We start from the raw sequence: 16,999 nt of genomic DNA on the forward strand, positions 1-16,999 counted from the left end.
CAACAACATGGGTGTGGGATTTGAAGGTATAGTATCTTTATGGACTGGAAGATATTCCTAGCTGAGAAACTACTTCAAAGTGGTTCTGGATTAGTAATACCTTGGGGCTCTGGCAGAAGTAAACATATCAGGGATGGCACTAGAAATAAAGCAGAACACTATATTCCAACTATTTCAAATCTCGTTGCTTGGAATTTGGAAAACCATGTGAAGTTATGACTGCTATTTCTTAAAAAGAGGGTATGAAAAAAGGAAAATAAAACAAAATAATAGTTTGAGAATATGTAAAGAAGATCTGGTATAACAATTTATATTAGAAATTTTTACCTTAAAAAGATAGCAGTTGAGAAGGGATGGAATTGTGGTCTATAAAGTCAAGAACGAACATAAATACGTTCATACACAGAAAGGCAAAAGAGGTCAATTTAATTCAGAAGTCAGAAAGAGGATAACACCTTAGGAAAAATGGTTATTCAGTACCTCAAGGCAGTTTTTTTCTATGTTTGATCTTAAGACTATCTATCATAAATTTTAGAAGGGTTTGTTAAAAAATGCAGATTTCGGCAGTTCCGGGTCAAGATGGCGGCTTAACAATGGCAACATTTCAGTTCATCCTCCAGAACAACTACTAAATAACCAGAAACAGTACAGAACAGTGTACTGGGGCCACGTCAGTGACCGGACACACAGCATACCCCAGTCTGGACCAGCTGGACTGGATGCGAGCACCCCCCAGAACCATGAGTTCCCTTAGCTGCGGCAGCTGGCGCCACTTCCCCACAGGCCGCTTCCCAAGGGGAAAGGAATGGACTTTACCAGCAGCAGGGACTGGGCAAAATCAAACGCCAATTGTGGAACTAATTAACAAATTCTGACTACTAAAAATAGACCCCCAGCTTAGGTGAACCTGATCAAAGCGGAGGTTGCTCATTTTTGCCCCGGCTCCAAGGGGGCAGGACTGACAGAAAAAGGGGGGGAAAAAAAGAAGGAAACAGAGGTTTTTGTGGCTGTATATCTACAAAGGCTTGACTGCCTCTGGATACAGCAGCAGGACTTTTCAGGCTGCAACTGCCCCAGGCATAGGCAGAAGTGAACTCTTTTGGTGGCTTATCTGGAGCCTGTGCCTTTCCCAGGGCAGGGGTGAAGCCCCACCCAGGTGGAATCCCTCCATCAAGGAATTCAAACACCAGGGCTTGGTAATTTGAAGCCATTAAAACCAGCCTACAACCTCTCCTCTGTCTCCACCATGCCCCCAGCAGGGGGAGTCTGCCAAAGTTAAAGGTACCGCATCATCTTAAGCTGGTGGGACCTGCAGTCAGACAAGCACCACATACTGGGCAGGATAAGAAAAACAGAGTCCAGAGACTTCACAGGAAAGTCTTTCAACCTGCTGGGTCTCACCCTCGGGGAAAACCAACGCAGGTTACTCTTTCCTCCTGATAGGAGGCCAGTTTGGTCTGGGAAAATCTGGCTGGGGTCTATAATATTTAAGTAGACCCTCCTAAGTGTGTGTGTGTGTGGGGGGGAAGGCACCACACAAGCAGGGCAAGAAACAAGAAAACAAGAACTGAAAAATTCTCCTCTGTTAAACAAAACTTAAGCTAAAGGTCCAGATAAAGCTGAACGGAATATCAAAGAACAGAAAGACAACAAATTCATCCAGCAAGAAAACCCTAGATAAAAGAAGTGAAAGCAATCTCCAGAATAAACTAATTAAGGTAATTAAATGCCTAGACGCCAGCAAAAAATAACAAATCACACTAAGAAAATTGAAGATATGGCCCAATCAAAAGAATAAACTAACAATTCAAATGACATACAGGAGCTGAAACAATTAATTCAGAATATATGAACAGACATGGAAAACCTCATCAAAAACTAAATCAATGAATTGAGGGAGGATATAAAGAAGGCAAGGAAAGAACAAAAAGAAGAAACTGAAAGTCTGAAAAAACAAATCACAGAACTTATGGGAATGAAAGACACAGTAGAAGAGATTAAAAAAACAATGGAAACCTACAATGGTAAGATTTCGAGAGACAGAACATAGGATTTCTAAACTGGAGGACGGAACATCTGAAATCCAACAAGAAACAGAAACTATAGGGAAAAAAATGGAAAAATATGAGCAGGGACTCAGGGAATTGAAAGACAATATGAAGCGCATGAATATACGTGTTGTGGGTGTCCCAGAAGGAGAAGAGAAGGAAAAAGGAGGAGAAAAACTAATGGAGGAAATTATCACTGAAAATTTCCCAACTCTTATGAAAGACTCAAAATTACAGACCCAAGAAGTGCAGCGTACCCCAAAGAGAATAGGTCCAAATAGACATACTCCAAGACATTTACTAATCAGAATGTCAGAGGTCAAAGAGAAAGAGAGAATCTTGAAAGCAACAAGAGAAAAGCAATCCATTACATACAAGGGAAGCCCAATAAGACTATGCGCAGATCTCTCAGCAGAAACCATGGAGGCGAGAAGACAGTGGGATAATATATTTAAATTATTAAAAGAGAAAAACTGCCAATCAAGAATTCTATATCCAGTAAAATTGTCCTTCAAAAATGAGGGAGAAATTAAAACATTTTCAGACAAAAAGTCACTGAGAGAATTTGTGACCAAGAGACCACCTCTGCAAGAAATACTAAAGGGAACACTAGAGACAGATACAAAGACAGAAGAGAGAGCTGTGGAGAAGAGTGTAGAAAGGAAGACTATGAGTAAAGGTAAAAAGAAGGAAAATTAGATATTACATATAAAATCCAGAAGGCAAATAGTAGAAGAAAGTACTACCCATGCAGTAATAACACTGAATGTTAATGGATTAAACTCTCCAATCAAAAGACATAGTCTGGCAGAACGGATTAAAAAACAGGACCCATCTATATGCTGTCTCTACTCAAAGGACATGAGGGCAAGGACACAAATGGACATTTACACACCAATGTTTATAGCAGCATTATTAACAATTACCAAGAGATGGAAACAGCCAAAATGTCCATCAACAGACAGTTGGCTAAACAAACTGTGACATTTACATAAGATGGAATATTATGCAGCTGTAAGACAGAATAAAGTTATGAAGTATGTAACAACATGAATGGACCTTAACGACATTATGCTGAGTGAGATTAGCCAGAAACAAAAGGACAAATACTATATGGTCTCACTGATATGAACCGACATTAGTGAATAAACTTGGAATATTTCCTTGGTAACAGAGACCATCAGGAGACAGAAATAGGGTAAGATATTGGGTAATTGGAGCTGAAGGGATACAGATTGTGCAACAGGACTGAATATAAAAACTCAGAAATGAACAGCACAATATAACCTAACTGTAATACGATTATGTTAAAACACTGAATGAAGCTGCATATGAGAATGATAGAGGGAGGAGGGCTGGGGCATAAATGAAATCACAAAGAAAGATAGATGATAAAGATTGAGATGGTATAATCTAGAAATGCCTAGAGTGTATAGTGATAATGACTAAATGTACAAATTTAAGAAATGTTTTTGCATGAGGAAGAACAAAAGAATGTCATTACTGCAGTGTGTGGAAAATAGATGGTACTTAATAGTTTAAAATTTCAACTAATGTGTGAGACTAAAGCAAAAAATGTTTATTTGGTACAAATCTAAATTTTGACTAGTGCATCTCCTAATATAACTTATGTAGATAGTTGATTGAACACCTTAAGGACATGGAACTTTGTATAGTACATGAGATTTTGTTGGTTTGTCCAGGTGATGCCCTGATGAATCCCAGAGTGATTTGATCAGTGAGTGGAAAAGTATTTGCAAAGTCCCCTTTGGGGAATGGTGAGAACGGGGGAAAACTCAACTTCCCCAAGTTGAATTCTTGATATTCTCACAAGCAGTGTGGACAACTAAAGCTATACGCTGAGCCCCCAGTCTTGGGGTTTGTTCATATGAAACTTAACCCCAAAGGGGTAGGTCAAGCCTACTTAAAATTAAGCCTAAGGGTCACCCCCAAGAGAACCTCTTTTGTTGCTCAGATGTGGCCTCTCTCTCCAGCCAACACAGTAAGCAGACTTACCACCCTTCCCATCTACGTGGGACATGACTCCCAGGGGTATGGATCTTCCTGGCAGCGTGAGACAGAAATCCCAGAATGAGCTGAGATTCAGTAGCAAAGGATTGAGAAAAACTCTAGAATGAGCTGAGACCCAGCATCAAGGGATTGAGAAAATCTTCTCGACCAAAAGGGGGAAGAGGGAAATGAGACAAAGTGTTAATGGCTGAGAGATTCCAAACAGAGTTAAGAGGTTATCCTGTAGGTTATTCTTACGCATCAAGTAGGTATCATCTTGTTATTCAAGATGTAATGGAGAGGCTGAAGGGAACTGCCTGAAAATGTAGAGCTGTGTTCCAGTAACCATGTTTCTTGATGATGATTGTATAATGATATAGCTTTCACAATGTGATTGTGAAAACCTTGTTCTGATGCTCCTTTTATCTACCTTGTCAACAGATGAGAGGAACATATGGAATAAAAATAAATAATAGGGGGAACAAATGTTAAAACAGATTTAGTTTAGAGAGAAAAAATAAAACTATACCACACATGCAGCTTCATTCAATGTTTTAACATAATTACATTACAATTAGGTAATATTGTTATGTAATTATGTTAAAACATTGAATGACACTGCATGTGAGGTAGTTTTTTTTTCTATTATCGTTTTATTTCTTTCTGTTGTCTTTTTATTTCTTTTTATAAATCGATGCAAATGTACTAAGAAATGATGAATATGCAACTATGTGATGATATTAAGAATTACTGATTGTATATGTAGAATGGAATGAGTTCTAAACGTTTTGTTAATTTTTTTTAATTAATAAAAAAAGTAAAAAAAAAAAGATTTAGTTTGAAATGCTAGTGATCAATGAAAGGGATCAGTAAGGGGTATGGCATGTAAAACTTTTTTTCTTTGTTAGTTATATTTTTCTGTTATCTTTTTCTGAATTGATGCTAATGTTCTGGGAAATGATCATGATGATGAATATGCAACTATGTGATGATATTGTGAATTGCTGAGTGTATGTGTTGGGAATGTTTGTGTTTCTTGTAATTTTTTTTTAATTAATAAAAAAATTTTTTTAAATGCAGATTTCTCTGCCTCATCCCAAACCCAGTGAACCAAAAGTTCGGGGGGAAGGGTGGTGGCTAGGAATTTGCATGTTTACAAACTCTGCAAGTAATTTATATGGAGCTTCATCATATTGAAATCAGAGAAGAGAGAATGGACATCATTCCTCTTTCTTCTCCCAGTTGTGATTCAAATGGGTCCTGCCATCTTTTTATTGATCTCATTGTGATCAGCTGGGGAATGACATCTGTCCTCTTCTGGGCCAACCAAAGCCATCCCTGAGATTCTTAAACTTGGGACCAGAGTTTTAGTCCCTGTCTAGAAGTAAAGTTACAAATATGAACCTGAATGTTGCTGACAGCTGTGTAGAGAAAGCCTACTTAAAGAGACTGAAGCCAGTAGCTAGAGAAAGACATGGAGTGAAAATGACTTGGCTATATTATTCTGTTCCTGGTTCCCACCATCTCTGAGGTCCAGCTGCATCCTTGATGTTGGATTGTGTGAACTGATTGCTATCTTTTTTTTTTTAACTTGGTCTGAGTTGGGTTTCTATGAGTTTAATCTTTCTGATTTACCATGGGATAACCATCTTTTCCCAAAAAGTTGCAGCCAGAACAAGAGCAGTCTGTTGAATAAGCCACTAGTCTATGGCATGATACGGTATTTTTGTTCTTTAGGCTGCTCAAAGCAGATACAATGAAATGGGTTGGTTTAAACAACCCAGTTAATGGGACTTGATTAGCTTACAGTTTTTAGGCCAAGAAAATGTCCAAATCAAGATATCATCAAAGTGATGCTTTCTTCCTGAAGATTGGCTGCCAGCAACCCCTGGCTCCTGCCATTTGGCAAGACAACAGGAGGGCACTGCTGGTCTCTCCCTTTTCTTCCAGGTTTCCTGGCTTTCAGCATCTTGCTTCTGTGGCTTTTTTTCTCTGACTGAATTTCACTGTCTTAAAAGAACCCCACAGGAGGATTAAGCCCTATTCAGATTGAGGTGGGTCACATCTTAACTGATAGATCCTGAGGTACATACAGTTTCAAATCACCACGTACTGTAATTTCAATTTCATGGATAAGTCAACTAGCCAATTATATGGATTCAAAACAAAACTACCTTAAATAGGATGCCCTACCATAAACTGATAAAATCCTGTGTCCTGAGGTAGAAAAGGTTAAGAGAAAACAAGAAAGAAGAAAATACAAATTTTAGATGAAGAACTTCATATATTTCTAAGCAAGAGCTAGTTTTCCTTCTTAAAGAAAAGTTGCAGAAATACTCCCTGCTGCTATCAAATGAAAAGTCATGATACAGCAGCACTGCAGAGAACTTTTACTTGAGTTTTATGTATACTCAAGTAAGCTGAGTCTTTTTAAGTACAGTCATGAACGGTACATCTGATCTTGACTCTGTCCTTCACATATCTGACACTGTCTATTCATACACCCCACCTTTTTAATCTACCTTCTTAAATCTTACCCTCGTACACTGTAAGGATCCAGGGCATGGGCCCCACCCCCCTCCTCCATTTTGAGAGTGTCACACTGCTGCCTACATGACCAGGATAGATGTGAAAGTCAAAGAATATAAACCCCCCCCTCACTCCCCAATAACCAAATCTACAAGAGTCTGTTGAAACCCCGTTATAACAAAATCTTGCAAGACCGTTAAACTTTATAAGCTATTCCTTGAGCATGCCTCTCTCTTTTCTACTCTTGGCTTTGGGCAGAGTGCAGACTTTCATCTCCCAACTGACCGCCATTGGGAAAATCTTCCTCCTATCTATCTGTAAGCCTATAATTAAACTCATGGGTAACCTGTTTAGCATATTTGGGGTTGTGCTGGGCTGGAACATAACCTAATCTTGCAAACCTCCCCCATAGATACCTATGTTATCTAACAATAATTGAGTATCTACACGTGCAAGTACTGTGCTAGACAGTTGAAGATTTATGCTTAAAGCTCCTTCTTTGAGAAGCTTATAATTTAGTAGTAGATGCTAAGCATACACAATTTTGCAACACGATTTATAACATAGAGAGAAATATGGTCATTTGTAACCATGGTCATTTGTAACCAAAAAGAGTCCTGACTGATAAAGGGGGTGTTCAGAGGGCCATATGGGAAAAGTATTTACATCTTGAAGAACTGACAGGTGGAGATATAAGGAGAAAGGACATTCCAGGCAGACAGAATGAATAATGGCACCAAGAGACAGCATGAAGGGAGAAGTTCAGTGTGGATGGAGAGTAAAGGGTGTAAAGATACATATAACAAAGAAGAGGGAAGGGCAGGTTGTGGCCACAGCAGAGAGGGCCTGAAATTCCACTTACGATGTATGTGAACTACCTCAATTTCATTCTTTGGCAGTGGTATTTCTTGCTAGCTTAACCTTACCTCCCCAAGCTCAACATACTCTTCTGTGTGTGGTCATGTATCTATGCCAATACATTACATATAATGCAAAATTTGCCGTTTTAATCAAATTCAGTGGCATTAATTTCATTTACAATGTTGTGCTACCATCACCACTATCTATTATCAAAACGTTATCACCCCAAACAGAAACTCTGTAACCATTAAGCAATAACTCCCCATTTCCTCTGCCCCCAGACCCTGGTAAATCTCCAAACTAATCTAATTTACTTATTCTAGATATTTTTTGTGTGGAATCACATAATATTTGTCCTCTGTGTTTGGCTTATTTCATTTAGCATAATGTTTTCAAGGTTCACCCATGTTGTTCCTTGTATCAGAACTTTACTCCTTTTTATGGTGTAATAATATTCCATTGTGTGTGTGTGTGTGTGTGTGTGTGTGAGTGTGTGTGTATGTGTGTGTATACACCACCTGTTGTTTCTCCTTTCACCTGGTGATGGACACTGGATTGTTTCCACCTTTTGGCAATCGTGAATAATGCAGCTATAAACATCAAGTATCTGCTCGAATCTCTGCTTTCAGTTCTCTTGGGTATATACCTAGGAGTGGAATTGCGGGTCATATGGTAATTCTATGTTTAACTTTTTGAGGAATGCCAAATTGTTTTCCAAAGTGGCAGCACCATTTTACTTTTCCACCTGCAATACACAACCGTTCTAATTTTTCTACATACTTACCAGCACTTGATATTTTCCATTTTAAAAATAGTAGCCATTCTAGTGGGGTGTGAAGGGGTATCTCAATATGCTTTTGATTTGCATTTCCCTAATGACTAAAGATGTCAAGCGAACTTCTATGTATTTATTGGCCACTTGTTACCTTATTTAGAGAAATATCTATTCAAATCTTCTGCCTATTTTTAAATTGGGTTGTTTGCCCCTCTGTTGTTAAGCTGCAGAGTTCTTTATATATTCTGGATATTAAAATCTTTTAAGATATATGATCTCTAAATATCTTCTTTCATTCTGTAGGTTGCTGCAATGGTCAGGTTCACATGTCAACTTGACCAAGTGGTGGGGCCCAGTTGTCTGGTTGGGCAAGTGCTAGCCTGTGTGTTGCTGTGGGGACATTTCATGGACTTAAATCACGACCATGTTGGCTGCATCCACAGCTGACTACATTTACAATCAGCTAACAGGAGTGTCTTCTGCAATGAGTGATGCTTATCTAACCACCAAAAGACTTTTAAGGAGGATTCAGAAGAGACAACCACTCTTCCTGCTTCAGTCAGCCAGCCTCTCCGGAGAGTTCTTTGAGGACCTTCACTGGAGCAGCCAGCTCGTGGCCTGCCCTAGACCTTGGACTCTTACATCCCCATGGCTACATGACACACTTTTATAAATTTTATATTTATAAATATCTCCTACTGATTCTGTCTCTCTACAGACCCTTAGCTAATATAGTTGTCTTTTCAATTTCTTAATAACACCCTTTGATGCATGAAAGTTTTTAACTTTGATAAAGCTCAAATTATTTATTTTTTTCTTTTGTTGCTGATGTTTTTGGTGTCATATGTAAAAATTGATTGCCAAATCCAAGGTCATGAAGATTTGCCACTGGGTTTTCTTCTAAGTGTTTTACAGTTTAGGCTCTTATATTGAGGTCATTAATCCATTTTGAGTTAATTTTTTTTTTAGTTAATTTTTATATAGTGTGAGGTAGAGGTCCAGTTTTATTCTTCTGCATGTGGATATCAGGTTTTCTCAACTCCATTTGTTGAGAAGACTATTTTTTTCCCATTGTCTGACCTTGGCATTCTTTTCAAAAATTAACTGGCCATAGATGTGAGGATTTATCTCTGGACTCTCAGTTCGATTCCATTAGTCTATATGTCTATCCTTATATCAGTACCACACTGATGTGACTACTGTAACTTCGTAGTAAATTCTGAAATCAGGAAGTGTGAGTTCTTCAACTTTGTTCTTCTTTTTCAAAACTACTTTGCCTATTTGGGGCCCTTTGCAATTCCATATGAATTTGATGATTGGCTTTTCCATTTCTGCAAAAAAAAAAAGCTACTGGAACTTTGATCTGGATTATCCTACTCACGATTTGCCTCCAAATTTACCTTTCCCAAACCATTTTTGCTGGATTCTAAAAGGCTACAAAAATCATAAATCATAAGAGAAGTCTTCTGGTAGAAAATTTTCCACAGACTAAGCTTTTTTAGGAGAATATTTCAAAATGCTCTAAAAACACACCTGCGAATAACTCCACAGATACAGAAACATATTTATTTAAAAGTTAGGCTTTGTATTGCCATGCTGATCGTTTGTACCTTCAGAATTAACACAGGGTCTGAAAAATGGAATGCGCTCAATAACTTTACTAGATGAATGAATGAGATGATCACAACATATCTGTAAATGGCTCTTACTTCTCTTTTCCAATTTATTTTCAAGGCCTCTTATTTCAAGATTCCCTTCATAAGTGTATAGATGCAAATTTTAGAAACGGCTCTGAATTTCTGTGTAATTTATAAACCCAGAGAAACAATATACTCACTTTGTGACTCCATAGTCAATTCCAATTGTCGCAAGATACTTAGATACAAATCTTTTCTCACAGTACCGCTTTATAATACAGCTCTAAAAAAATAAAAACACAGGCATTTAGTAAATATACACTATAACATATACTAAAGAAGAACGTTTTTTCATTTATCACTGTGAAGAAGAAAGCATTTTCAAAAGTCAAAACTCTAAAATAACTGGAACAAAAGGGAAACAAATTCTAAAAGAGAAGAATTGAAAGAAAAATTATTAAATCTTTCCCTTATTGCCAATTATGGATATATCTTCAGTCTAATTATCAATTCTTGTGCTCTTCTCTTTTGAAGACCTCCCCTGTTCTCCCTTCAACAATACCACCAAATATTTATGCCTGGCCTTGAACTCTTTCCCAAGACTGCATCATCCTTGTTTCCAAATATCTATTACATTTGTTTCTACTTAGATGTCCCACCATCACCTCCAATTCAATATGTCCAGAAAATAACTAATCTTACACATGAAAACTGCTCATCCTTAACTAATCTTACACATAAAAACTGCTCATCCTGCTGATAGCTGGCATCGTAGTTCAGTGATAAGACTTTCATTTTGCCAATCACAGAGGAACAAAATATTGAACTCATGTTTGACTCCAGGTCTTTCTAAATCTTTTGAGAACTTCCTCTGTCTTCCCCTTAATTCTAATTTCCACTGGTACTACTTTGGTTTGATTGGAAATGTTTTATTGGTCTTTCTGTCTCCTTCTCCCAACTTTAACCAAGACTGAACATCACTAATGTTATTTCACTTTCCTAAATCAAAAACCTTCAGTGGCTTCCTAATATGAAGGGTCTGAAATCTAAACTCTTGTCCTCTAATCTAGGACCTCCATAATCTGGCCCTAATCTATCTTCTTTGTCTAAACTCTTCTATATAAACATGCCATTTCTGCAAAACTCACAGGCTGGGACTTCCTGACTTTTGTCATTACTTTCCCCTCTACTTGCAGTGAGCTTTCTTTCTTCTTTCGAAATCTTAGTTATGCCTGAAGGCCCAGCTCAAATTTTGAGCACCCAGTGATCCTGTCTGCATCTGAACTCCTCCAGCACAATATATAAATATACCACTTACATACACTGTTAGTACAGTATTATACAGTATATTATTGCACATTATATATTAGTAGAGTATACTACATATACTATTTATTTGCCATCAGTCATACACTGTCTTGTGCTCTTAGTTATTTCATCACATGTACATATTCACCTTATTTCTTTAGCTAGACAAAATCTACTTGCAGGCAGGCACCAATGTTTTACTTTCTTATATCTTTGGCAGCAACTAGCTCAATGCCATTCACAGACTTGGGCTTTAATAATCACTAAATGAACATAAATAAGCAGTATTAGATTAGGAGAAACATAGGCTGTTTATTATTATGAATTATTATATTATAAATATAGTTTACTTTTTATAAATAACATTATTTTTCTTTATTAGAGAAGCTGTGGGTTTACAGAACACTCAAGCATAAGATATAGGATGCCCAGGTACTACCCTATTATTAACAGTTTGCATTGGTATAGAACATGTTATAAAAATCAATATATAAAATGACTTGTATATGAATAACAATCCTTAGTACTCATGAAATTTGCAATGTAAGTGCTGGTAATGGAGTTTATTCTGCTCAAATCCTCTCCTCATGAGCCTCAATTTAAATTAAATAGACAGGACAGTTAATTTAAAAGGTACTTAACTCATTAAGACTTGAAGGAAGAATTTCTTTGGAGTGGCAAGGGCTAAGAGACTCTACTTTTAAAAACACTTTATAGGTTAAAAGCACTTGACAAATGTTTTCTCTCACAATATTCTTGAAAAACAAATATAGCCCTGTTCAAATTATTCATGAGATTAAGGGACTTGGAAATTCTTTAACTCTAGCATGCTAACTAAATTAAGTGTTTATAGAGATACACATTCAAATGTGTATACACATTTTAAAATACACATTTAAACTTAAAAGGTCTTAATAACCTTTTCCTGTATTAATCTGTTGACAGAACAAATTATGTTGATAGACTTTCTGATATTGAACCATACTTGCATACCTGGAAAAATCATACTTATTAATACTGAATTGTTTTTGATATATTATTGAAATTCATTGACTGAAATTTTATTTAGAAATTTTGCATCTCTGTGCATATGTGAAACTAGCATATAATTTTCTTTTTTGTTACTATATCACATTTTTCTATTTAGGTTCCTAAGAGTTCACATAATGAATTAAGGTGTTACTCATCTTTTTCTGTGACTTGGAAAAGTACTTGAAATTATGTTATTTAAAGCTTAAATAAAGCTCATTCATGAAACCATCTGGTTCTAACCTGTTTTGGATGGTAAATCATTGTTTTTTTCTAATTTCTTCTGATGTGACTAGTCTATTGGGTTTTCTATTTTTTGAGTCCTTATATTTTTATTAAAAAGCCTTCAATTTCATCTACATAACATGCTCCCATAGAAATGAATGTACTATTCTCAGATCATTCTTTTTTATCTCCTGCAGGATGTGATTACGTCTCCTTTTCATGTCAATCTTGTAATTTTTTACCTTCTCTATTTTATTTAAAAGATGTTTCAAGTGCTTATCTTTTTCTATGATCTTTCCAAAGAATTATCTTTTCCTCTTGGTTTGTTTCCTTTTTTTAATTTTTTAAATATTTAGTGTCTTTAATTTTTAAATTTAGATATAATTCACATACCATAAAACATCCTTTAAAGTGTGCAATTCAATGGATTTTAGTATCGTCACAAAGTTGTACAACCATTAAGTTCCCTTTGTTTTTAACTCATGTCCTTTTAAGTTTAAGTTTTGTCTTGAAGGTTTTATCATGGAGTCTTTCCTTTTCCTTACATTCTAGTTACCTTGTCATTTGTTTAGATTTTCACTTTGTACAAGGGCTATTTTTTTAGGGCATTTCTTAAAATCTAACTTTGAAGTTGTTTACTCATATATCATTTTATATTTTTAAAATTCTTTAAAATGGGTATGTACTACTTTTATCACAAGAGTAAAATAACATTTCTAAAGTAACATTTAAACCTTTTATCATCTAGAATTTATTTTTGAGAAAGGAATGCAATAGGAATCCACATTTCCAATTCTCCCAATAGTAGGTAGTTGTTAAACAACAATATTTATTAAATGGTCCCTACTCTCCCATGATTTCACTATATTCACTAAACATTGAATTTCCTTATGTGTTTGGAGTTTCTTTCTGGATTCAATTCCATTCCACTGATGTCTATATATGTATTTCCTTTGCTTTGCCAAAGGGAAAAGTTTAGTAGGTTTAGAATATATTTTAAAGTCTTGTAGAGTTTCTCCTCTCCTTTCTCTTCTTCTTTTTACAATTTATTCGGTTCTTCTCATGTTTATTTTTCCATAAGGACTTTACCAACTTTTTATCATGTTCTGAAAAAAAAATCCCATTGTATTTCACATGGAATTGATATGATTTATAGATTGTCTTAAAAGAACTGACATCTCTACAATATTGAATGATTCTATCTAAGAGGAAATGTATATCTTTACACTTGTTTCAGTAATTTTATGTTGCTTTGCACAGTTTGAAATTTTTCTTCACTTAGGTCCTAAGTTTAAACCTAGGTAATTTATTTTTGGTTATATACATTAAAATCGTTTTTCAATTATAAATGTCAACTGATTATATTTCTTTCCCCAACCAGATATATAGAACATAACAAAATTCTGTATATAAAGTTGACCTGAACCTGCTGTTTCAAAACATGATCCTTTCATACAAACATTTTGACGGGTTAGTTCACAGAATGTCAAAAAGTCTTACTTTAAATTAGAAAAAATACCCAATGCACATGAAATGAATGGTCACCTACTGGAGCTCTAATAGTTCTTAGAGACTGAGTCTTAAGACAGGCTGGGAATTGATACAAGACATCAAGAAGCCATTTCATGTACTGCCACTACAATGTGGCAACTACAATGTGGCAGTGGATCATAATGTTCCCATCATCTGATTCATAACACAGAAATACCAGTGGCATGAAAGGTTAGTTTAGCTGTTTTCTGGGCGAGAATACATTTCCACCCCAGCAAGCTCATCTAATGAGTCCCAAGGCAGCCGAGCTTAAACACAGGTGAATCTCTGCCAAGGACCACAAAAGTTAACTTTTGTGTATTAATTTTGTAACCTAACGCCTCATTGTTTTTTCTCATTGTTTTCAATAGTTTTCTGGGCAATTTTCTTTAGGTTTCTGGTAAACAATTACATAATCAACAAACAATGATATTTTGCCTTTGCAGTTCCAATATTTTATATATTATTTTTTTCTCTTGTCTAACTGCTTTGGCTAATACATCTAGAATAATGTTAAATAAATATGGTGATACTGTACACTTTGGGCTGCTTCTAATGTTGCATCATTAAGGATATTAAAATTATAAAAGTGATACATGTTCACTTAGCCAGTTTAGTACATAACTTTCAAAAGGTGTTTCTTTCCTCTTCTTTTTAATGCCTGGAGCTTAGGTAACATTCGATATACGTTGATTTTCAGTGAATGCTATGTTAATACATACATAAACATATATACAAAAACAGTATAGGATGATGATAAATGGAAAGACTAACACTTTGAAGCATTTCCTATGTGCAGGGCACTGGCCTCAACATTCTCATTAATAGCTCTTTGGGCACTGAGACCTTATCAGCTTTGATTCTGGTAGTGTACAATGGAGGAAAATGTACCACAATAAGAGTCTGAAGACCCAGGTTCTAATCCTGTCTCTTGTCACCGACTTGATGACCTTGGGAGTTTCTTAACCAACCGCTTCCATTATCCAGGAGAGACAACCTGGGAGAAGTGGAGGCTGTCTTAGAACTCACCTGGGAGAAGGCCCCCAACCACCCCACCCAGACTAGAGAGAGTGTATAGTCAATACCCGAGCAGAGGGAGCCAAGGGAACAGCAAGGTGATTAATTCTTCTTCGAAAGGATGGATGTAGTGACACTACAAGAAATAAAATAAAGAACAAGCTCCTCGACATTCACTGCGCTTCCCTGTGAGACACGTCAGCATCACTTATATACTTCTCTACCATGGACATGCAACATGTTGCAAATCACAAATCCTCACATGCACCATAGTAAGCTCCCTTCGGTCCCCAGGCACTGCTGGGTGTAACTAAACTTTCATTTTCCACCTCTAAGTCCCGGACGGGTCATCTGGAATGCAGATACTGCATCTACGCCGACGACCTGGCATGAGGACCTAGGCGCCTCACTCTCTTTGGAACATTCTGGGCTTGAGGTCACATCACCAGACAACTTCTTCCGGAGAGTGACGTCGGTGGAGGAGGGGGGCAACGCAAAGGTCAAAAAGGTCAGGTGGGTTTTCCTCCCAGAGCCGCGCCCTCCAGGAGCAGACCCAGGCCCGCTCAGGGGCGGAGAGGAGGCTGGGCCCCACGCTGTTGAGTGACCGCCCTTCCAGCCAATCGGCACGTCGCCCCGCCGCGCCGCGGTCCCGCCCCTGCCGCGCGGTGTACTCACTTTTCCCACTTCGGCGTTACCCATGGAGATGACTTTGATGCGGAGGGACTTGCTGCTCTCCTTCCGCTTCGGCATGGTAGCCTCCATCGCCCTCGCTATCTCGGGGCCACCGGCCTCCGTCGCTCCTTGTTCACTGAGCGGGCCTGTCCCTTATGCCTCCTCGTCCAATCGCGGACCCGCCGCTCTCGTCACTGCCTCAGCTAAGCGACTCGCCATCCCGCCGCTGCTTGGCAGCGGACGCCGGCGGTTGGGAACGCCGGGAGCCGGGGGAGGGAGAGGAGAGTCTCGCGATGCTACGAGAGGGCGGCGTGACGTCATCGCCAGCCCCCCGGGAGAGGGTTCTAGTTACCTGTTACCCGGGGTCGCGCTAGGGCTCGGGCCGCGTCCCTAGACAGGACGGCGGCTTCGGGGAGTGGCAGGGTTTGTTTCTGTGCCACGGCCGTAGGCATTTGCTGCGTTCAACGCTTAGTGGTGGAAGGTGATTGACTGTTCGGGGCCGAGCCTCGGGGTGGAAGTTTCCAGAATTGTGGGTTTGTTCGAGGCCCTTCCACGCCAAGGTTTCGTAGCAAATATGGTCCGTTTGGGGGGTGTTTTCTCTGAATTCTTATTCGAGCTGCTGCGCCGCCCCCTCTCCTTCCGACGCTAGGTTTCCCCTACTTGAGCTCCCGGAGGCGGGGTCAGAAACCGAGGAAGTCCGGGCCTGAGTTCTCGGAGAGCGGCCTCGGGCAGGACAGGAAACCGCTCAGCTCCGTTACTATTATTACTGTTATTTTTTTAAAGTGCTGTGCATTGGAAGTCCGAATGAGGGTTTTAGGCGCTTTCCTACTCCTCCTTAGCTCTGACGGCTTTGGGATTAGTGGACTCCTCTGTAGGAAAAAGCTCAGGCCGATGTTTCTGACGTTCCCGTCCGGTTCTGTCAGGCGCGGTAGCCGAGAGGGCGGTCATCCTGCCGCGCCCCCTCCGGGCCGCGCGTGCCCTTCGCGCCTCTCGGTTAACCGCCGAATGACGGCTGGGTGAGGACCGCTTCTAAGGTCGTCGCATTATTATTCCCATTCCAGGAGATGACAGAAGCAGCTGCTTAAATAAAAGTCAGTCTGACAGGAACAGTAATTTTTTAAATCAATAGCTTCAGAATTTTGAGTATTTAGTGACCTGAAAAAGAATGTCCGCCAGTTTCTCAGTAAATTGCAAAGGCAGAGATAGCGTCGTTTCTGTTCTCACATGGCTTTAAACATCTTACATATGTTGCAGGAAAACGATGGAGACTCAGAATTTCATAATTATGAATCAGATTCTCAAGAATTTGTAATTTTTAATTCTGAAACATGAAATGCCTTTCAAGAGACTAGCTTGAT

At 38.4% G+C, this 16,999-nt stretch overlaps 1 protein-coding gene across 2 annotated transcripts in view; it reads right to left on the reverse strand.

Annotated features, from left to right (window-relative positions):
* DNAJC27 (DnaJ heat shock protein family (Hsp40) member C27) overlaps positions 1–16,608 on the reverse strand; it is an 80,272-nt gene extending 63,664 nt beyond the window's left edge. Inside the window, exons 1-2 of one of the 2 annotated variants that reach the window (XM_077152292.1) lie at positions 15,038–15,604; positions 10,061–10,143 (exon numbers count right to left, since the gene is read on the reverse strand). In XM_077152292.1, coding sequence (XP_077008407.1) covers positions 10,061–10,143; positions 15,038–15,142 — 188 coding nt within the window. In that variant the 5' untranslated portion in view covers positions 15,143–15,604. Of the gene's footprint in view, positions 1–10,060; positions 10,144–15,037; positions 15,605–15,644 lie in introns of those variants that run through there. The other variant, XM_077152293.1, reaches the window with a different exon arrangement.
* Positions 16,609–16,999: the final 391 nt, after the last annotated feature.

Source organism: Tamandua tetradactyla, chromosome 3 (genome assembly GCF_023851605.1).
Source record: "Tamandua tetradactyla isolate mTamTet1 chromosome 3, mTamTet1.pri, whole genome shotgun sequence".
NCBI lineage: Eukaryota > Metazoa > Chordata > Mammalia > Pilosa > Myrmecophagidae > Tamandua > Tamandua tetradactyla.